Source organism: Triturus cristatus, chromosome 7, assembly GCF_964204655.1.
Source record: "Triturus cristatus chromosome 7, aTriCri1.1, whole genome shotgun sequence".
Taxonomy (NCBI): Eukaryota; Metazoa; Chordata; class Amphibia; order Caudata; family Salamandridae; genus Triturus; species Triturus cristatus.
Window position 1 is genome coordinate 487,090,057 of NC_140590.1, and position 22,840 is coordinate 487,112,896.

At 46.3% G+C, this 22,840-nt stretch overlaps 1 protein-coding gene across 5 annotated transcripts in view; it reads left to right on the top strand.

Annotated features, from left to right (window-relative positions):
- PIK3R5 (phosphoinositide-3-kinase regulatory subunit 5) overlaps positions 1-7,218 on the top strand; it is a 287,692-nt gene extending 280,474 nt beyond the window's left edge. For 3 of the 5 annotated variants that reach the window (XM_085616832.1, XM_085616831.1, XM_085616830.1), the window contains exon 19: positions 1,257-1,842. In XM_085616832.1, coding sequence (XP_085472958.1) covers positions 1,257-1,404 — 148 coding nt within the window. In that variant the 3' untranslated portion in view covers positions 1,405-1,842. Of the gene's footprint in view, positions 1-1,256; positions 6,005-6,575 lie in introns of those variants that run through there. The other 2 variants (XR_014966525.1, XM_085616833.1) reach the window with 2 other exon arrangements.
- Positions 7,219-22,840: the final 15,622 nt, after the last annotated feature.

A 22,840-nucleotide genomic window follows, 5' to 3' on the forward strand; every position in this document is an offset into this window, starting at 1 on the left:
GGCATATTAGCCCTCTGAGCTACCTTAAATGAATTAAAACTGCACTAGACAAAACTCCCATCTCTCCCCTACATTAATCACCAAAGTTATCTTGACACTTTTATTGTTTCCCAAAAACTGCTGGATATACAAGGAACTTTGCAGTTCTTTTGAAAGTGCTGCACTGTTACAGACTCGACCTTCTCCCCCTCCACCTTTTCAGCCTCTCAGATGCCCTGTACGGTCAGTTCGGCCTTGAAGAAAAGACAAAAATGGAACTCTACTGGTAGCAAGACGCATTACCCAACATCCCTGTGCATTAGCAAAGTTGATGGGAAAGCAAGGTCCGTGCGGCTGGTGTAGAGTGCCTGCCACAAACAATTCAGCTTTAATAAAATTGTGATTAAATAAAATAGCCGTTGCCTATGACTGATGTTTATGTGACTCAACATAGTCTCAATTTCTGCATTGTCCCGAGGATAGTATCAGTACTTATTTTGTAAATAATAACAGTGCCAGGACCCTTCTCAGGAGATAACTGCACCTTGCACCACCCTTTGCCAATGTCAAGGCTACCAATGACAATTCAGACTTTTTATTAATTAAAAATGACTAATACCTACCGCCCAAGCTATGCTTTTATGCTTTGGGTGGCAGGTATTAGTCATTTTTAATGTACATAGAATTAATAAACCGCTATTGTTGTCTTCATCACAAAATTAGACAAGCAGCACCACCATGTGGCTGGCTGTCATTATTGCTGGTGTTGCCGGTGTTGTCAATTAGGTGCCAGTGCTGAGTAAAGGAAACTGCTATCTTAAATTAAGCACTGGATAGCATGCATTTGAGATACCTATTTGTGGCAGGTCACTGTATAGTTTGAGATGCAGTAAACTTTTCATGGCAGCCTTCAGTTATAAACCCTGAACAGTTGCTGTGGATATTTTGTGTGGTGTAGGTTATGTCCGAATTCAGGCCAATAAATATAATATATGCAAAATCAAAGTGTTTGGGTGGTTCCTTTCTATCTAGGCCTGTTGTTGTAATCTGGTACCATCCTACTGCCATTTGTGGTGGTGTATTAACTGCCCTCAAAGGTCTTAAATATGTGCAATGAATAATGGGAAACAGTACAATGTAATTGTATAGAAAAAAAATGATCTTTTGCATTTCATCATATGGCCACCTGTTGATATTCATCACAAACCAATCAGTGACCACAATTAGATATTGGGTAAATACTGATACTTAATAATTGTGTTTATTGCCCCCAAAAGGTGTGAAGTCTCTCCCTGCTACAAGCCTGAAAGCAGCGAAGCCAGCAAGATAAGGAGACCGAATCAATTTGATTTTGGACAAGATCACTCTGAATATGGCTCACTGCTCTGCTTGCCCATCGCGACCTTCAGTGGGGCACTGCCATAAAAGGAGTCCCCAGGGAATTCAATGAGTCTGTTGGACCATGAGTTAGAAGATGATGGGATCAATGCTCAGCACAATCTTAAAGACCTTTGTCACCAATAATAATAATTTTATTTAAGAACCAAAAGCACTTTTTTTGTTAAAGTAAAATTTGATTGCACAGACATTTTGGAACAGCATGTTGCATCCTGCTTTGGGGTGGATTGTCCTGCTCAGCGTCAATGCGCAACACCAGTTTCTAATTCAAAGAGGAGACCATGGACAGTGACACCATCTCCTAATGACACATTGGAAAACTAGAGCACAGCCAGTAGTTATGGCACACTCAGCTTTGGACAGGGAGACATAATTGTGTCTTGGACACAGACTTGTGATTATGGATCTTGCGCACCTCCCTCTTCCGTGCAATAAATATGCCTGAGAAATTTGGGTCCACCCAACGAAAACATGGAGACATTACTGGCAACCCTTCAACGCCAAGAAGGCAGATGTATGAAACATTTCCAGCTGTAGCCAAATAAGAGGTTTTCATAAACTGGTGCTTTAAAGGTGTTTTGTATGTTGTGGGGACAAACTTGTAATTTTTCTCTAGTGTTACAGCGGTGTCCTGTGGCAAATTCCCAATTGTGAAACGCAATTATATTTTTGTGATTTTAAATGTCCAGCTTAAGACTGAAGATGGTCATGTTGGGAAGGACACTTTCTGTTCCTATTATTGGCACTCTGACATGCCTGTACATAAAAGATTCATTGTTTCCAGCCGGTCCTCCTGCTAATATCAAAACACAGCATATGTTGAGTGCTGTTGAACTTCCATGTGAGCATTGGGTCCTCCTGCCCAATATTCCGATCAAGCGGATGATGTGTGCTTTCCCAGGTTCCCATATGAGCAGTGTACTAAGAAAGCTTCCTAACCAAGAAGGGCTCCGTTGGGAACTCATTGCCATGCACCATGGGTGTGACGGCGAAGAATCCAAGCACTGGCTACAGAGTGTTGCTGTTTCATTTCACAACTTTACATGGGACAAGTTGCTCACCAAGTCAAAAGCGACTCAATTTTGCACTGCCAATCGGACTAAGTCGCTGATTCCTGATTGGTGCTTAAACATTATGTTGTATCATAGTAGAGATGCTTTTGACAAAAAACAAATGACTTTTCTTCTGTATACACTGTTTATCAAAGAAAAATGGAGGGTTTGTCTTGTATGCAAAACAGTGGTTTCCTAAAAAAAATTGGGGTCAGTGTCAAAGTTCTAAACTAGGAAAAGTGTCATGGCATCTCTGACTGGTGTTTGTCTCCTGATAAAGTGTGTACATAATTTGCACCACGTTGGTACAAAGGGTCATGAGTATACCCACATTACACTGGTACTACACCAGATTTCTGAAAAATATTTCATTTGTTGAAGTGCTGTGTTTGTTTTGCACTGTGGACATTGGATGAATTGCACTGTTTTTTCAACTTAAGCACATAGGGACTGATTATGAGTTGAGTGGTTAATTCCAACCTGTGCATTTTACACACGGGATGAAATTACGAGTTGTTATGTATTTAACCTATCCGATAATTCTCAAATGTGTTACATAACTGAAACTGTGTTAAATTTCAGCAGGTCCAACCTGCCGAAATGTATTGGGGGGAGGGGGCGGGGAACCATACGGTATTTACCGTATCGTGCAGATTCTGGTGTGTTAAATGCCAAATCCGTAAACTATTTCCCAACAATTTGTAGTAGGTGGTATTTATCGCACTCGATAAATAATATACCCAGTAGTATTGTTATTTATTATATTCGATAAATTCCCCCTATACTCGTAATCAGGGCCATGTTTGCCGATAATGCAAAACACACTATACGTTTTAGCAGTGCTATAGAATTAGTTTGCCACTAGCGGGATTCAGGAGCTCTGATATTGCTGATGGGCCTTGTGTGTTTGTCTGCTAAAGCTACTGTGACAAACTGATGAGATTTAATGCAACTTACCATATGTCTATATTTTTCGAACGGGTTGGTTAAAGTTTTTAAAAATATATATTGTATCTTATTTATTAACATTTTGCATCTCGATTGCCTTCTATTAAACGTCTATTGCAAGTTTCTGAAGAGTAGAACTAACTCAAATAATCCAGTTAGTAGCAGAAAACACAAAACAATAGCTTGAAATACAGATCTATTATACACTAACTACATTTTGGTGCATTGAAATGGTTTACCCTCTTCTCCGGACCTGCCTGAATCTTCAGATTTTCTATTAGAAGTGAGCTGTTCTCCAAAAAGAAAACAGTGTCCCTAAAGCCGAACAGTTAATTCATTTTAAAATATTGAGAACGCTCTGGTGAGTTTTCATCCCTAGTCAAATAGCGTTTTCTAGGGGACAGCAGTTGGAACAGAGGTGGTCTGTAGTGGCCAGAGAGTAAAGGGCATTGCCTCAAGTGCTACTGTTACCTAATGGCCACAGGCATCGTTGTATCATCTCTTGCAATATGTGAAGGAAGGGATGGAGTTACCAGTCATCTGACATCCAACCTCACACTTCCTTATGTCAGCCTGTCGGGTATCAAATTAAATAAAATGTGTTTTCCGGTAAATGTCTTGAAAACAATTAAAATACACGAAATCATCTATAATCAAGTTGCACAATAAAATTCGGCTTCACCCTTTGCTGCAGCCCCTGTAGGGATCACAGAAAGGGGGCTGCTCCTACCAGTATTCTAGCGTTCCTACTGGCTGGGAGTTGCGACACCTTAGCTTGCCCTGAGGAAACGAATTACAAGGTACACACTAAAATGTGTATCTCCACCTCAGTCATAATCAGGCTAAAATCTCAGAATGAATGCATGTGTATTTAAGGAAAGAGTGTGGGCAAAGGGGTTTTTTGAGACAAAGGGATCTGGAATTGTTTGGTAACCCAATTACAATGAGAAAAAGTCGGAATCTGAATGCCAGCAGGGCCTATGCAACAATTTTTGAAGCCCCTGGTGAATGGAGGATTTGCTGACGTGCGTAGTTTTTGAAAAGCCAGGTGGGTGGAGCCGACGCGTTTTAGAGCTCAGTGTCTAAAGGGCCAGGTGGGTCAGACATCGGCCTGTCAAGAGCCCTTTCAGAGGCAGGGGCTCCACCCATACTGACGGATAATCCCTCTCTAGGAACTTCCCACATAGCTAGCTGTTGTTGCTAAACGCACCCTTACAGACATTTTTCACAGGCTGTTTCCTGAACCAGAAACATTTTTCCCCCCAAAGTATTTTATACATTTTCGAACGTTTCCTTGTTCCTTTATCGCTCTGAAGGCTGCAGCGCGGGACCGGCTGGGTAAGGATTGGAGCGCCAGCAGACTGCTGTTAATAATTTTTTTTTTATCGGTTGAACGGGAACTTCAAATAGACGACTTAGAGACGGCGTCGGAGCCTTTGGTGTCACGCTAGGTGCCTTTCATGTTCATGACCTCAGCGATGGAATTTAAGGTGCGGCCGCGGTTCTCCATGTCGCTTTTCATTGAATTAGGGGTAGCGCCATTACACCCAGTGTGCAACCCATGTTTACCACCTAGCACAGCCGCCAGGCATGTAAAGGCGCAGGTTTTTTGCTACTTTATAGGTATCTAACCTCTCTCGAACATGCTCTCGCTGTAGCATAGAAGTTGTATGTATTTGTAAATGAATCATTGCTTTCAGAAACCCGTACACTGTAACCAGTTGCCACATGGACCAATGGTTACAGATGATTTAGGGGCATATTAACAAGGCGGTGATATGAAATTATCGCCGCTTTTGCATCCGTTTTCGGGCGAAAAGCGGCGCCTTATCAGCAAAGACACGCTATCGCGTGTCTTGCTGACTTAGCGCCCGTTTGTAGCATGCCTCCGATCGCATCGCTAATGAGATCCAAAGGAGGTGTGCCTGGCAAGTCTCCCTTGGGAAAATATCGCGAAGGCAGCTTCGCGATATTAACAAGGGAGGGTAGCGATTTTTAAAATCGTGTTAAGTGTGCCTTAACACAGGAATTTAACGTCTGTTAAATTCCTGACTAAGGCATGGGGGGTGGATTTTGTGGCTAAGACCACAGACCCTATCATCTAGGATATCACCGTTTTCCACCATGGAAAACGGCGAAATCCCAACTATCTCTGGAATTTTTATCGCCTCGGCGATGCGCGTTGTTAATAACGCGTAAACCGGGCGATTAATTCCAGAGATAGCCGGCGATAAATATGCAAGCGCTAAGCGCGCTTTGCGATATTTATCGCCGGCCCTTGTTAATATGCCCCCAAATTTTTCCCAGAATCATGTCATTGTAATTATGTAAAATGGATTTTGACGTACCAAAGACAGCGCTACAACCAAGCTTAGAGGGTCCAAGGTCAGCAAGACTGCAGGTAGAGCACAGAACGGACGCGGGGTCTAAGACGCTGCTCTCCTGAGCCCTCGCTCAGAGACGGCCTCCCTACTCTACATCAATGCCCTGGCGCCTTCTTGAGTCCCCCAGAAGCCGACATGCCCATATTCGTAGTCTTGTAACCTCTACAGCCGGGGCCTGATTGGATTAAAATCCCTTTGCTTAGAGTACCTCCATTTCCTTGGCTTCACGAGCCAACCTAGGGGGCATATCAACAACAACCGGCGATAATTATCTCTAAGCGCACTTAGCGCTAGGATAATTATCGCCAGCTAGCGTGAATTTTTATCGCTGAGATAGCGTGCTATTAGCAACGCTTATCTCAATAGCGATAAAAATCCTCACGCTAACAGGCTAATGTGAGATTATCGCTGGAAACCCAGCGATAATCCCACGTTACCTTGTTAATAGGGACAGGCAAACTTAGCCATGATATCCTTCTTCCATAGGATATCATGGCTAAGTCTGAAAAATACCAGACGTAAAAAAGCAGCGTTAACCGCGGTTAGCGCTGCTTTTTTTGTCTCTAACAGGGTTAGCGACATTCTTGATAATAGGAGAAATGTCGCTTAGCGACATTTCTCCTATTATTTTACTCTGGAACGCCCCCTTTGCATCTCATTAGAGATTCAAGGGGAAGCGTAGAGTAAAAGGGTGCTAACATGCAAATTTGCATGTTAGCACCCTGTTGTTGATAGGGCGCTAGTTTTATCTCTCCTTTTTTGGCTTTTAAAGCCAAAAAAGCAGAGATAAAGCCCTTGTTGATATGCCCCCAAGTTTGCTTGTTGAGTCGGTTATTTGGAATAGTGGTGTTTTTCTGAAGCAGGTTCAAGGATGTCCTTGGTCTATGGGTATCTTTTACTGTCATGCCAAGTTACAGAGGAACAAGGGTGGGATGTCACGTCCCCGAGATAGTGCAGTGTGTCAGTGGCTGAGCTGGGATTCGAGCACACTGCTCTGCTATGCAGATCCGTGTTGTGATGCTGAAGTTGTGGGGCTAGCAGCCAGGAACATGTTGGTGATGTCCTCATTTCACACCGGAGAACTTTGATTTCTCATGCAAAGTGGAACCTATCCTAGCGCTCGGACCATGCGTTTCATTCTTACGTGGGCCATATTAATAAGATTACGCATGTCCACAACATAACCCCAAAACATATCAGCTGATGGTTTCAGGTTAACAGGTGCCTTCTTGTGCAATGCTGCCACCTTCCTTTGCCGCTGGCCCAGTGCACGTCCTACTCACTTTGCAAGACTAAGGGGCACATAGTAACATATCATTTCATTCATTTTTTTGTTAAAAATATTTGTTGTTGAAGAACAGCTTGTAAAATAATCTGTATAGTTATTTGTAAATAAAGTCTTTAAATATTTTAACACAAAATACCGATTTTAAAATAAAGGTGATTTTTATTTCAAACGCAGCGTCTTTTCTTTCTACATCATTAAGTGGCATTGTTAGAAGTGAACATATCTGCACCCTTTTATAATTCTCCAAGATCCAGAATCTACTTGTTGTCTAATTATGTGTAACATTGTGAACTGTGACTACAGGATGGCTCCGTCCTACTATTCTAGCTTTAGAGCCTGCCGTAGAGGGCTCGACCGACCATTACAGGCCCGAGCCAAAGGCGAGGGTCTTTAACAAGGGAGCGGGCCTTTAGTGGGCGGTAGAGCCCGCTACGGAGGGCTCCAAGACTATTAGAACATTCCACACCTAGAGGGCAGAATTTTCTAATCTGTAAAACAAAGGCCTCATGGAGCCCAAGGGGATTGAAATACCCTCGGGCTCCATGAGGCCTTTGCTCATAGCAACATCTGTGAACAAACATTGGAATGTTGGAGCTTCAGTCTTCTACCGGTCATTAGAAGCCCAGAGAACTCCATTGTGTTCAATGGATCTCCAAACATTCCAATGTTCTAATAATAGGGAAACACATTTCATTGTAAGATAAAGGAGCAGTCTCTTTGGAATGCCAATCCTGGCTGAAGCAACAAATGACATATTTCTGTCCTCTGCTCCTGGCAGTGCAGTGCCTTGGGTCATTCGATCTACCTTTCTAGATCAGCAGAGATTGAAAGTAGGCAATAAGGGAACCTCGCACTTTCCCACTAAAGTATTGTCACAGGTTCTCCTAGAGTAAGATGTCTCAACTGTGCGTGTTTGTTCCAAATTAGACTAGAAGTGTGGCACTCCACCTGCAGTTCTGTTAATCAGGTCAGAGGTATTCTACTACTGTAAGAAATGGGGTGAAGAAATAATGTTTGGATTGCATAATTGTATTGCCATTCTGTTTTATTCAGCTTATGAATTGCATACAGTTCAAATTCCTGTAGTTCTTTTCTCTTCCTCTGCATGGTTGGTAGGTCATTTTGGAGAAAGATTATCTGGCAAGCAGCCTCCCATCACTTTTTGTGTCTTTCATGTACCTTGAAAACAAGGAGAGGGGGCTCTCAAAGCCAAAAGGTTGGAGCACCCAGGAATACGAGTATAAGAATATGTGTACCTCTTGGCTATAGATCAAAAATTACTATCCTTTCAATCATCAAACAAGCTCATATATCCACTCCATTTTCCCCTCAATACTGAATCTATAAGAAGCATTTGTCATAAAACAAAATTGGTAAAATATATCTGTATTTTAATAATCAATGTAAATTCATAAAAAAAAATCATTTATGTAACACAATAAATCATACACAAATTCTCATACACAATTAAAATGATAAAATCGCAAAACGTTTTTTTGCAGTTTAAAAAAAAAAGGTTTTTTGCATGCTATAAGAAGGAGAACAATAATAGACAAGCAATGTGTCATACATATGTCAATTTGGATTAACCAAAGGCAGTGTCAGACATAAGTCACTGATCCCTGTCTCTCCCTAACTGCACCAAATTTAACACATTAAAGAAACAGGCGTCGACGGTGGTGAAAACTCCACATAGGACCACCATCCTCAGGACCAAAAATATTTTCTCCTTGTGTGTATATGTGTTCAACTACGATGTCGAATTCACCGGTACAACCGTACTTCGGCAAGAATGTCTCCTACATGGGAGTACTTCTAGAATCCTTGACGGATGGTTCAGAACTTGCATAGATTGCTTTATACTTGTCAAAGGACGCATAGAAAAAGTAGACTTCAATCCGAATTCATATTAGTGGCCGGAACAAATCTCGGTCGCTCTTCTATCTGGAACCGTATTCATTCCATGTGGGTATAAATCCATATATCGCGTTTTCTTATTATTGTATAGGGGCGAGCATATATTTTGTCGTCTCCCTTTATACGTCGCTTGTCGGGGTAGTGTGTTCGTTCCTCGTTTATCATTTATTTCTCCCACTTTGAGCCGGCTGAAGTGGCATGAGTATGGCCAGACGTGGATCCTGTGCTCATTGTGTCACTGGAACCAAGCTGTAGCCAGCCGATGAGCCCATAATTGGGGCAAAACCGGTCCTGGGATGCTTGTGTTCCAGAGCAGGGAGGACCTGGCTTGGCAGTTCGGGCTGGACTATTCCTAATGGAGCAGGCTCAAGACTGATTTGCATGTGGCTGGGTCCAAACTGAGGTGCTATGGTGAGCAAAAGAACAATGGGTTGGAGTGCTACCCCGAGCGATTGCCGGTGGTTAGACTTATTAAGCTGCCTCCCATCATCTTTTGTGTGTTACAAGCCCTACATTTGTCATTCCTCCAGCTCGAAATAGTTGATGGGTTTATGTGGCAAGAGAAGACTCAGAAACAGAAAAAAGGGGTGGTTTCATCGTTGATACTGTATTTGTCATAAAGAAGATACCTCATCATGTAAGTAGTGGGATGAGGGACGGAGAACCAGTGTAATGAGGATTGTTGGAAATTACCTAAATATTATTATGTGTTGTTTTTATTCATTCCATCTTTAATGAGTGTCTGAAGTAGGGACATTGAGCAGAAGAGAACTGTCTTGTTTGTCCACCTGATATAGAGGGAGTGACTGCCCATAGCCTCATTCCACACATGCTGCTAGGCATTAACAGTTTCTAATTTCTCTTGGCTTTTTTTATGCACCCTGACCTTCGGTGCAAACCTGTAATTGCCGGACAGGCATTTAGCAATTCCTCAATAACACATAAGGTACGCCTGGCTGGATGTGAAATGAAGGAAAGGAGGAAGAGAATAGAAAGTGATATAATGTCAGAGAAAGCAGGAGGGAGAAATCCTTTCTAGACGAGAACCCTCACTCACTGTTAGGTGACATGCTTCATCATATGGGTTCCCTCCTCACACCAAGGTGTGGGCTACAACTCCCCAAGGGGAGGCGCATGTCGGTGCACGTCGTTGTGAGGAAACAGAGGCTGTTTCCTCACAACGACGTGCACCGCCCCTCGAAGCAGGAAGGAGGAAGCAGGAACCAGGAACAGAGACGGTGACGCTGGAGAGGAGAGAGGTAAGGGGGTTTGCGCTTGGGATGGGTACTTTTGCAGGGTTTAGGGTAGTGTAAAAGTAGTTTTGTAATGTTTGTGTTGTGTGTGTTTTTTTAACGTTTTAGGGTGTTTTTCTGTAGTGCAGTGTAGTGGTTTAGGGTTGTGTTAGTGTTTTAGGGTTTAGTGTAGTGTTGTGGTGTTTGTTTAGTGTAGTGTATTAGGGTTTAGGGCAGTGTTGTAGTGTTTTAGGGTTTAGGGTAGTGTTGTAGAGTTTTTGTAGTGTAGTGTTTTAGAGTTTAGGGTAGTGTAGTAGTGTTTGTGTAGGGTAGTGCATTAGGGTTTAGGGTAGTGTTGTAGTGTTTGTGTAGTGTAGTGTTTTAGGGTTTAGGGTACTGTAGTGTTTAAGGGTTTAGGGTAGTGTTGTACTGTTTGTGTAGTGTAGTGTTTTAGGGTTTAGGGTAGTGTTGTAGTGTTTTAGGATTTAGGGTACTGTTGTAGAGTTTGTGTAGTGTAGTGTTTTAGGGTTTAGGGTAGTGTTGTAGTGTTTGAGTAGTGTAGTGTTTTAGGGTTTAGGGTAGTGTTGTAGTGTTTGTGTAGTGTAGTGTTTTAGGGTTTAGGGTAGTGTTTGTGTAGTGTTTTAGGGTAGTGTCGGGGGGTTGTGCAGGGTAGTGTAGTGTAATTGTAGGGATAGGACTGGGGGTCGGGGGAGGGTTATGCAGGGGTAGTGTAGAGTCACTTACCTTGAAAACTGTAACCACGAGTATAGCTTTACCACGCATGCCTTTGCGTTGTAATGGCATGCGTGGTAAAAGCATACAAGTGGTAAAAATTTGCGATGTAATGGCATTTCGTTGTCATTGACATCGCGTAGTAATACCCGCGTTGTAATGGCACGCGTGGTATTAGTATGCGATGTAATGACATACAACCTTGTAATATTATTCATTGCCTTAAAGGACAACATTGAAAATGAAGTGCTTACAATGATACCTCAGATGCAGAGGTCACCTCCACTTATCCAGAGCACCCGTCCATCCCGAGAGATATTATACAGCATCGAAGCACCTAGCCACTGGTGACCAGACAACTGCAGCTCTAGCCCTTGCCCTCCTACCTTACCAGAGATATAAACTCTCTTCTTGATGGAATGTTGCCAGAAATCTAGGGCCGTATTATAGTAGTGCCCCGGGGGCGCAAAGGGCATTTGCACCCACTTTGTGCGCCCCCAGGGCACTTTGGTATTACAGAAGGGGCAGCAGATGTTTGTGCATCCCCTTCTGTAATTCTGAAAGCGCTGGTGCACATACAGCACCAGTGCTTCCTCAATAGGGCTTTACCTCATTTGCATGTGGGTGTGGCCCTATGCAAATGAAGGAATCCCTCTACCTGTGCACTTGCACTGTATTACAGATGCGGGCGCAGAGGCAAAGAGGCCCTCAAGTGGCACACTGACTGTGCACCATCTAAAAGGTGTCCCATTGTCAGTGTGCCAACCGATTGCAGCCCTCCGGCAGGGGGAAAGGGGGCCCCATGGACCCCCCAGACATCCCCTTGCAGGCGGGTGCAGTCATTCACTGCACCTGCCTGCAAGGGAATCTCTAATCCGCTTTAAAATTACAGGCGGTTTGCTACCTGCACTGTGAAAACATGGAGCGGTTTTAAAGCAGCCTCTCTGTTTTTCACATGAATTAGCTGCCCCTAGGGCAGCGTGAGTTCGCGGCTGCCCTGGGTGCAGCGCATTCCCCATAATGCGGTGGATTTTCCTTGCACTTAACTCCTGTGTCTTGGAAAGAGACCTTCAACTCATAGTCGCCCCAATCTCCTTTTTTGATGCTGCAAACCAGGAGGACAATTGAAAGAACTCAAATCGGGAGAGGTCATTACCAGTCTTGGCTTTTAATACTTCTCATGGATACACTCCTTCCAGTGTCAGCAGATCTGACCATGTTGTAACCCCTGCCCTCCTAAGTGGAAGACTTAAGCCGTCTTAAACATTCCGGAGTTCCGAGGAAGTCCTAAACTGGAGCCAAGTCTGAATAGTAGCCAATACCCCACCTCCTCCTAATCATATACCATAGATTTAAAGCAGATCGTAATACTTTTTATAGAACTTTCTTGAAAAACCTGGGGGCGCTGAACTTATACAGAAAGCCTTGTATGCTCCACTGATTCACCATCTCCCCCAAATGTTTTACCAAGGTAGAGTCATTCGCCTTTACCAATAGCATTTGAATGTTTTTAAATTTGAAGGCTGCACAATATCAGTTAAAATCAGGTAAGGCCAATCCCCCTTTGTTAAGCCTGCGTCTAAGTTTTTTCCAAGACAATCTATCACCTTTATGAGTCCAAATACAACTCACAACCTTCCCCTGAATTCTATCAATACCTTGTTTGGGGAACCCAAGGGGAATGGCATTAAAAAGATAAGTCAATTAAGGAAGAAAGACAATTTTTATTAAATTAACAAATCCAAAGATTGTCAGCAGGAGGTTTTTCCAACTAACTAATAAGGGGTCAATTTCTTTAGCGACCCTTTGCAGATTGAGCTACGGGATTTGATCTATTTCATCCACTATTGTGATGCCCAGATATAAAAAATTAGGGTTCACTTTCAAATCCCAGTCCGTGATATTCCAGCACATAACCTCGGTTTTAGTAATATTTACTAAGTAACCTGATAGGGAACCAAATTCCACTAATAGGTATTTCACCCTCAGAATGCATGTAAGAGGGTCGGCCATATAAACTATAAATCTTCGGCATAAAGCGCAAATTTACAATTGTAAGGTGGAGAACTAAAAGGGAGTACGGAAGCATCCAGTCTCAACTGTTGGGCAAGAGGTTTTATATAGGTATTGAATAATAAGGAGGAGAAAGGGCAGCACTGCCGTGTCCCTCTTAATTTGTTGAAACTAGGGGTTAATGTGCCATTAAAAAAGATCCTAGCCGATGCCCCTTCATAGATCGCCATAAGTGTATTAAGAAATTTAGAGCCAAATCCCATTGTGCTCATGACCTCCCAAAGGAAGGCCCAACACACTCGATCAAATGCCAGAGCTACTACGGCCAAGGGATCTATTATGCCAATTAACTGTTGGGTCTGCTCCTGTATATATCTCTTTGAGATAAAGCCCTTCTGGTCTGAATGAATGAATAAGCAGAGGGGCTAACTTGGCCAATCTAGTGTCTTTATTCTCTACTTTATATAAGAAAAACATTTCCCCCAACACAGAGCAAATAAGGCCTGGTTGAGTTACAGATGCCTAGTTTGATAGAGACGAGCAGCAAGACACTTGATGCCCCTATAACCAAGGAGGAGATTTGTCTAAGTATCACTAAAAGTAGGAATGGTAAAGCTGCAGGCACTGATGCCTTACCCAATGAAGTGTATGACCTCTTAATAGAGGAGTTGATAGCATTCTTGGAAACCCTGTTTAATTCAATCTATGGAGACGGTGGTCAGGTCCCTAAGTCCTGGAAGGAGGCTACAATAGTCCTTATCTTGAAACCTTTCAAAGATCCTTCCAGGGCGGACTCTTATCGGCCAATCTCCCTGTTGAATGCGTACTATTAGATCTTTATGAGTATTATAGCAGAGAGATTGGCCAAGTTATCCTCTCAGCTTATGCAAACACGTTTTATCGTTTATACACATCACTTTGAGTTTGAGACATATAATCAGTTATTCGTTTCTAGTTGAGAATGATAAGTAATTATGCTTTGTTTCTTCAGTTTTTGGCTGAGTCAAATCGTAGAGGCATTATTACGCTGTGATTACCACATTTATATGACCACCTAAGTGTTCCTCTCACCCTCCAGCTTCTAGACAAGGGCCCAGCAATGCCATTTATGGATGAGTATTTAACCAAACTTTGAACTAAACTTGTGTAGGAGTGTGATGTATATGTGCATCTAGGGGTATCTACTCAGTGGTGATTGCCAGCCTGCTGCTGGTCTCCGGTGAGGCCTACTGGCTTTATCTGGGCTCAGCACAACACTTCCTCCCATGCCATTGCTATGATCACCTGTGGTGCCAGGGGGTAACATCTTCGGTAGGGGTATGTGGGTGTTTTGTTTTATTAATAAAGGACTGCTGTGAACGGATACTTCCTACTGGTCAGATGAGCTCCCGCTTCCCTCACCCTCACTACTTGTCTGTGTTGGGGTCTCCCAAGCTAACAAAGTCTCTTTCCATTGATCTGCTATAGGGTGCTGCCGCACTCCCCTAGATTCTTCCCAACTCAGGGCTCTGCATTCGGCTCCAGCCCAGCTGATTACCTCGAAATTCCAGGTTGTGACCTGTGGCCCACTGGCTGATTTGCAAGTCAGAACTATCCTCTTTTGGCTAGGGCCATGGCTAGGCATATTTGCCGGTTCCCAACTTTGCGCTTATGTGGCCGGGGGAAGAGTCCCAACAGACTTGTGGTGGACAACGTTCGCCCTAAGGAGGCCTTAATCTTAGTATTGCATCCCAGAATTGGCGTACCATTGTACATCCCCAAGTCATGTGTATGAAGTCTGCATTAACGTTTTCACATCTCGGGCACTTTCGCAGCTTCCCCCTATATGTGACGTTAAGACGATGGGGCATCATAAATGACATGTGAACAAAGTTACATTGTATATATTTTAATCGTGTGTTGTGAGAGATCTTCTTAGAAGATTGTAGATTCTTGCCCCACTCTGCGCCAGTGATTTCCCTATCTATGATCCTTTCCCATTTCCCTCGTAACGTGTGCAGCGGGGGGAGAGATGCGCTCCTCAGCGTAGCGTAAAAACATTTCACCTGGTGCCCACCATCACCCAGGGTAATCAATGAGTGCAGTACTGGATGTGTCTCCAGTTCCATCCTGACCATTTCCCATAGCTGCCCAAAGGTGCTCACCAAGGCCTCATACTGTAGAAACTGTCCCGGGGAGACCACAGCTATCTACCAACTCTACAAGGGGTATTAGTGTTTGCTCTTCGTAACAGCCGCCTACCATATCTAGTCCTGTTTCCATCCACAGAGACAATTAGTCTGCCGTAAATATTGATTTTGGGTTTTCGTGTGGTAAACCAACTAACGGCAACATTAGAGTGTACCTCGGGGACACAGTCAATTTGGCCATGCATGATTTCCAGCTCTGCAAGGCCGTGGCTTGCAACGTCGATTGGTACAGGACTATGATCTTAGGATCTAACAGCTTGGCCAGCAGGAGGTTGGGGTGTGTGTTGTGCTCCATCAGGAAAGTTCCTTCTGTGTTAACTTCCTCCAGCTATTGAACCAACCATTGGACCTGGGCGGCCAAGAGATACAGCTCAAAGTTCGGTACCCCCAGCCTGCCATCCGTCATAGGGCTCACACATGCCTACAAAGCCCTCTACAACACCGTACCCCAATACTTCAATGAAAGAGTCTCCTTCTACACCCCCAGGAGAAACCTCCGATCCGCTGACCTGGCCTTGGCCGAAATCCCCCACATCCACAGAACCAGAACAGGAGGCAGACCCTTCTCCTACATCGCCACCATGACCTGGAACGAATTCCCTCGCAGCATCTGACAAAGTCCCACACTTCAGGCATTCAGGAAGAGCCTCATGACCTGGCTTTTCTGATGACCGGAGCTGCCCAAACCCTCCCCAGCACCTTGGGACCCTCACGGGTTAGTAGTGCGCTCTACAAATCCCTGATTGATTGATTGAGGGCGCTGTAGCATCCTCAGCGACACTCTCCTCTGTCCATCACCCCAAATTAGGTCCCGCAGCAAGGAGTCTAGCTGTCAGAACCACTCCATGGGCATCAAGACCAGTAGTTTGACAAAAAAATATAGAAGATGGGGTAGCATGACCATTTTGGTCAGTGAGATCCTGGCCAAGATAGGTAGCGTACACCAGAAATGCACACATGACCGGAGGGACCGGAGTGCCCTGTCCAGGATCCCCTCTCTTAGATCCTCTAGAGAATGAAAGATGTGGATGCCTAGATATTTAAATGAGTGCGGCATCCAGTTAAGGTCAGTCAGCAGAGTTCCAGGCCTGGGCAGGGGTCCCGCCATGGGGAGTAGGTACGTCTTGGACTTGTTGACCCTTAGGCTCGATAGTATTCCAAAGCACTCTGAGTCCCATTCCCTCACCTACCAGGTGAAATAGCGCAGCAAGTTGTTCAATTGCTAAAGCAAATAGGAGGGGCAAGACGGTGCACCCCCGGGTACCACGTGAGATCTCATACTGTGCGGATACTGTTTTGCCCGTCATAACCCTTGCTGTTGGACATGCATGAAGAAGTTGCACCCATTTCACCCAGCCCTTCCTGAGGCCCATGCGCCTCATTGTCTTGAACAAGTAGTCCCAGCATACTGTGTCAAAGGCCTTTCCCAGGTCAATTGAAAAGACTGCGGCCTGTGGCATGGATCTCGCCTCAGAATGGTAAAGTATGGAGTAGAGTCTGCGTAGGTTATAGGAGGTGTTACGGGACGGGTTAAAACCGTTTTGATCAGGGTGTATAAGGGATTTCATATACAGGAGTAATCTAAGTGCCAGGACCTTACTGAGAATCTTGAAGTCCATGTTGAGCATGGAGAGTGGTCTGTAATCTTTCACCCGGGCACTCACCTCTGAAGTCTTGGGGAGTGGGATCACAAGCGCATTCTGGGTAGTTTCAGGGAGGCCTCCTAGTCAAAAGGATTCTGCGTACGGAGTCACTAGCGAATTTGGGGGCATACCTTGCGTAAAACTCTGCGGAGAGGCCATATGGTCGAAGTGTTTTTCCAGGGGCCATGCCTGTGATAACTTTGCGAACTTCCTACAGGGTCATTGGGCCACCCAGCTCCTCTTGCATCTGTCTATCTACAGTACGGAGTGGTAGAGGAGCTAGGAATTCCATAAGTGCTGATGGTGGGACTGGCGGGGGGCAGTATACAGCATCTCGTAGTACTCCTGAAATAAGGTGTTAATCGCTAGATTCACCTGTTTCAGTCCGGGTGTGTAATCGGTGTCCCTTGGGTCTCTGGTTTGATCAACCACGCTAGTAGGCGGCCAGCTTTCCCCTCCTCCCTCTGCACCCTATCGAGGTATTCCCTATGGTTGTGGCACCTTAGTCTCTCTGTGGTCTCATTGTAGCACATACGTGTCCCCTGCATTCTTAACGAGGAGTGGGTGTCAACTCCCATTGCATTATGCAGCTCATCCTCCATGTCTATCAGCTCCTGCCGGATTTCCCTCTGTGCTCTGATTGACTGGCCCAGGCAATGTCCCCTCACCCCCACCTTAAATGTCTCCCACTCCACCAACACTGTGGACGCAGTGTGGGTATTAACGGGGAAGAATGTATCAATATGGGTACCCAGGGACTCTTTGAATCGGGTATCTTTTGGCATCCCAGGGTTAAGTTTCAATAGGGTGATTGCGAGGCGCTCACCCCGGGGTTGATTGGTCATCAATAAAGGGGTATGGTCTGAAAAGGTCCACCCCAAGTATTCAGTATGTGTGATAGACCTGTGGAAGGCCGGTGTACCCAGGAAGGTGTCTAACCCAGTGTGTAATTGATGCACAGGAGAGAAGAAAGAGTATTTTCTATTTTCCGCGTGCTGCACCCTCCAAAATCTTCTAGCCCCCAATGATTCTTCCAGTCACAGAACCCCGATGCTATATGGTAGGCCTGCGCACCCAGCAGGGGGGATGAGAGTGATCCACTACCGTATCAGCAACACAGTTGGAATCTACACCCAGCACTGCATGTCCCCCATGAACTCGGCCATCTGGGTCGAAAGTCAGGTGATGAAAGCGACCTGGTCCTGGTTAAGAGCATATACACTGCTCAGCATTATCTCCCTACAAAATAGCCTCCCTGTGATAAGCACGTATCTACCCTCCCTGCCTATGAGGGTGTGTGTAGGGTCGAAAGAGACTCCAGCCCACATCCATATCAGCGCGCCCCGTGGATAAGCTAAATAAGTCGTTGCAAACATCTGGTCTCTCCAGCATCAGCGCAATTTCTCTTCCTCGTACCTAATTATGTGAGTTTCCTGGAGGAGGGCTATATGTGCACCCCGTCGCCTTAGGTAGGTATACACATTGTGACGTTTGATCATAGATCCCATCCCTTTTAGGTTCCAGGTTAGGAACTGTAACGTGTGTTGTGTGGGTGGCATAGTAACTAAGTTTATCCTTCATTCTGACCCCTTCGGCTTACCTGCCAAGCTGGCCCCCAATTTATAAATTCCCACCCTGTCCTGCAAACGAGGAAAAACAAACCATTCGGAAGAACACCCGCATTGAACAACTCCTCGATCCCAGAACAATCTGGCAACAGCCAGCCGCCCAAACCTCATGCAAAACATCAGTTTCTAGTTAAGGCCCTAACCCACCAGGAAGAGGACCATAGAGGGGTCGTGGCTGATTTAGAACTTAGGTGAAAGTCAAATGTCTGCATGGGCCGCACCGGCACAGATATGTCCCAGTCCAGGCTGGCCCTCGGGCAGCCAGCAGGACGCCCCACTCCTATGGAGTTCCTAGGTTGACAATGTGAGGATCCATTGTCAGATATTCTCATCTGCCGCCTTCGGGGTCACCACTGGGAGGGTTATACTATCACCTCGGGTGAGTCAGATTCAGCTGCCTTGGTCCCTCTCACTGAGTGTGATCCCACCTCTGTAGGGGATTGTCAGTCCTGCAGAAGTTCAGCCACAGCCTGCAACGCCGCGGCTCTCTCCCTCTCCGTTTGCGATGGACTTGGCTTCTTTGGAGCACCACGCCCGGGCCGTCTCCTGATTCTTTTCCTGGGTTCACAAACTGGGAGCGGGCCCGTGAGTCCCCATGTAACCTGCGGTCCTTCAGTTTTGTAGGCTTCGATCCATTTCCATGCCAATTTGAGGTCTTTGCAGAAATGGGCTTTCCCATCTAAGAGTATAAGCAGTTGGGCTGGGAATATTAGAGAGTAATGGGGTGCCTCGTCTCTCAGTGCTTTCTTGACTTCAAGGAAAGAGGCACGTCGTCTCTGGACCTCTAGTGTGTAATCAGGGAATAAGGAGACTTTACTATTGCCCACCACATAAGGACCGTTGGTGCGCGCATTCTGCAACAGAGTATCCCTGTCTTTAAAGTGAAGTAGTGTGTGCAACACTGGGCCGGCCCAGAGCTGGTAGCCTGGCCGGCACCTTTCTAGAGTGTAGAATGTTTAGTCTCTCTGGTGCAACAACTGTGCTATCATGTCGCTTCCTTCCACTCTCTCCGGTTGGCCCAGGACTCTGATATTATTCCTGCTGTTCCAACCTTCTGCATCCTCAGCCCTGCGCTCCAGTGTGTGGACCCTGCCGGAGAGTTGACCCACCTAAAGAGTCAGTGCTTGGTGCACCGGTGTGAGGTCTGCTATAGAGGATTCAGTCAATTTCACTATTTCGGACAGTTTTTTATGTTCTGCCTATAGGAGACACAGTCCCACTGACACCGTGCTTATATCTTGGTGCAATATTGCGTTGGTGTCAGCTATGGCTTCTAATATTTTGGCCAATTGTTGTTGCACTGGATCTTCCTCGGGGGTGGTTCCGCGATCATTCTGTATTTGTTCACAAGATTCATCTTCCTGATCTTGAGTGCCCCCGTCTGTCTCGCCCTGGGTTTGCCCATCTTGCATCACCGGGTGTACTTAGAAGTGGTTGAGATAGCAGTGGTATGGGGCAATAACACCTACAGTGCCCAATGTCCAATGTAGTAGCATGTAGCCAGGTATGATCGTGAGACTAACCCGGGCCGCCCGGTCATGTCCTTTAGGCAAGTCCTGTCATGAATACCCCTATTACATACATTTGTCCCATCCACACAACAATAACGATTCTAAACAAGTGACCTTTTACCTAGTAGCTTGCTTCTGTCTCTTCAACACAAGGCTCTCCGTATTCAATCATAATCCCTGTACCTGACATACATAAACATGTTCTCAGGCACGGTATAATTATTCTATATAAGAGTCACCACTTTTTCATCCTTGGCCAACAGCCAGCTGTGCATGATCGCATTTGTTTGGAAAAAAATGTATGATTGTTTTCAAAAACATATCGATTCTAGAAGAAACCCTGGAGTGACTACTCTAGTATATAAGACCCTTATTTGCCTCTGCAAATTAGGGGAGAATTCCTTCCAAGCTGACACGGGGTCCTGCATGCTAAATCTTCGACAAGCAGTGGTCTGACATCCCTTGCAGGGTGTCATCCTCGAAGCAGAGACGGGGTCCTTTGTTCTCCACCATCAAGTGAGGGGGTTGGAGCTTCCCTAGGGGTTTCTTGGCTATATACATCATAGGAAATCCGCAACATTCTATTTGGAATAACTTTGGCGCCAGTTGACGAATCATCGCGAAATTTTCAAAACTGGTGGGGTGCTCCGGTCCGCTCCTATACTGAAAGTCTCGGGGTCATTCGTCAAGCGAGAAAAAAGGGGGGTCCCAGAACGTGTTTTCCCCATTGCAATTTCCCATAGGAACCTTTAATCACAGCTACAGCCCAAACTGCTGAACGGAATTGCACCAAATTTGGCAATGAGGTAGCCCTTGGTTCACACTCGTGCCTTTTTGTTAAATGGTGTAAATCTGTTCAGTAGTTCCTGAGAAAATCAAAATCAAAATCACATATATATCTATGGCAGCGGTGGATCCGCGCACCCTGGCGAGCACAAGCTGTATGCTAATTGGCTGTCAACACTCCAAACCAGGAAGTGTTGGCAGCCATCTTGTGCCTTGGTAGAACCGAGGCACAAGATGGCAGAAAAAAAACCTCGCAAAACGCAAGAAGGGGGCAGGGTTGGAACACCCTGACCCCCTAGGCCTGCTCAGGGAGTCCCACAAGGACCCCCAGGGCCCAAAAAAGCATTTAAAAAAAAAAAGATGCAGTGACATTCGCGCACCCAGCGTGAATTTTGGCCAAACTTTTTTTTAAAAACGAAGCGCGGGCTCCCGTGCTTCGTTGTTAATTAGCCCCCGGGGGGGGGCAAATCCCGGGGGCAATACTTATTATGTAAAGGGGGGCCCAGAGGAGCCCCCCAGCCCCGGGGACCGACACCCCCTCAGGGCTTCTTTGAATTAGGTGGGGAGGCTCTCAGGCCCCCCCCAGCCCCGGGGACCGCCCCTCCCGGGGCTTTCAGAAAAGAATGGCGGGGGGCTTATGGCCCCCCGCAGCCCCGGGGATTGCCACCCCTCGGTGCTCGATTTAATTTTGATTGCGTGGGGGCACACTGCCCCCCCCCAGCCCAGGTGACCACCACCCCCGGGGCTTTGAAAATGTGAGGAGGGGGCCGCGTGGCCCCCCTCCTGGAGCCCTTGATGGCCCTGGGGACCGCCACCCCCCAGGGCCGGCTCCTGCAGTGTCCCGGAGTGCCCACCCCCAGGACACTGCTGTTTGCTATGGCAGGGCGGGAGCCTCGCGGCTCCCACCCTGCCATAGCAATCTTGGTTTGAATTTTGAAAGAGAGAGCAGGAAACCTGCTCTCTCTTTCAAAATTCAAACCAAATTGCTTTTCCACACGGGGAGCTGCATCTTAGCAGCTCCCCATGTGGAAAAGCAATGCCGACCCCGAAGGTCACGGGGAGCTGGCTGGGACCATGGGGGTATTGGGGACCCCCCCACGGTCCCCAACAGAGAGGGCCAGCCCCGGGAGATGGGGTCCGCTGGGCTACAAGTGGCCCAGGAGGGGGGCCACGCAGCCCCCCTCCCCAAAATTTAAGTAAAAAATAAAAAAAACAAAGGCCGGCCCGGGGGGTGTGGTCCCTGGGGCCTTAAGTGGCCTAAGGAGGGGGGCAACGCAGCCCCCCTCCAAAAGAATTTTATATTAAAAAAAAAGGCCATGCCCCGGGGCCGATTAAGGCCTCGGCAGGGGGCCATGCGGCCCCCTTCCCAATTTTTGATTTAAAAAAAAAAAAATTGCGGGCAGGCCCTGGGGGATGGGGTCCCCAGGGCCAAAATATTAGGAAAAGAAGGGGGGCCACACAGTCCCCCTTCTTAAAACAAATAAAAAAGAAAAAGACCGGCATCGCGCAGGAGGGCACTCCCCCTTCTTGCAGCACTCTGCAAACGCGCCCCCTGGCGCGTTTGCAGAGGGGGAACGAATTCCCCTTGAATACCGGGGGTCCCTGGGGGCCAACTAGCCCACCAGGAACCTCCAGTATGCGCCAGGGGGCTGCGTTGCAGAGAGGTGTTCTGAGGCCACGCCCCTTTTTACACCTCTCTGCGACGCAGCTCTGTGGCGCTTACTGGAGGTAGCTAGTGGGCTAGTTGCACCCCAGGGACCCTCAGTATTCAAGGGGAGTTAATCCCCCAACTTAGAATGGCCACGGGGCGCGTTTGCACGGTGGTGAAGGGAGGGGGCGGGGCATGAGTTCACATGTGTGCAAACACACACTGTGGCGAGGTTTAAGTTGGGGAATTAATTCCTCGTCAATCCTGAGAGTCCCTGGGGGCCAACTAGCCCACCAGGTACCTCCAATAAGAGCCACGGAGCTGCGTTGCAGAGTGTTGTAAAAAGGGCCGTGGCCTCTGGACACCTCTCTGCAATGCAGCCCCCTGGCGCATACTGGAGGTACCTGGTTTGCTAGTTGGCCCCCAGGGACCCCCAGGATTGAAGGGGAATTAATTCTCTAACTTAAAACGTGCCACAGGGCGTGTTTGCAG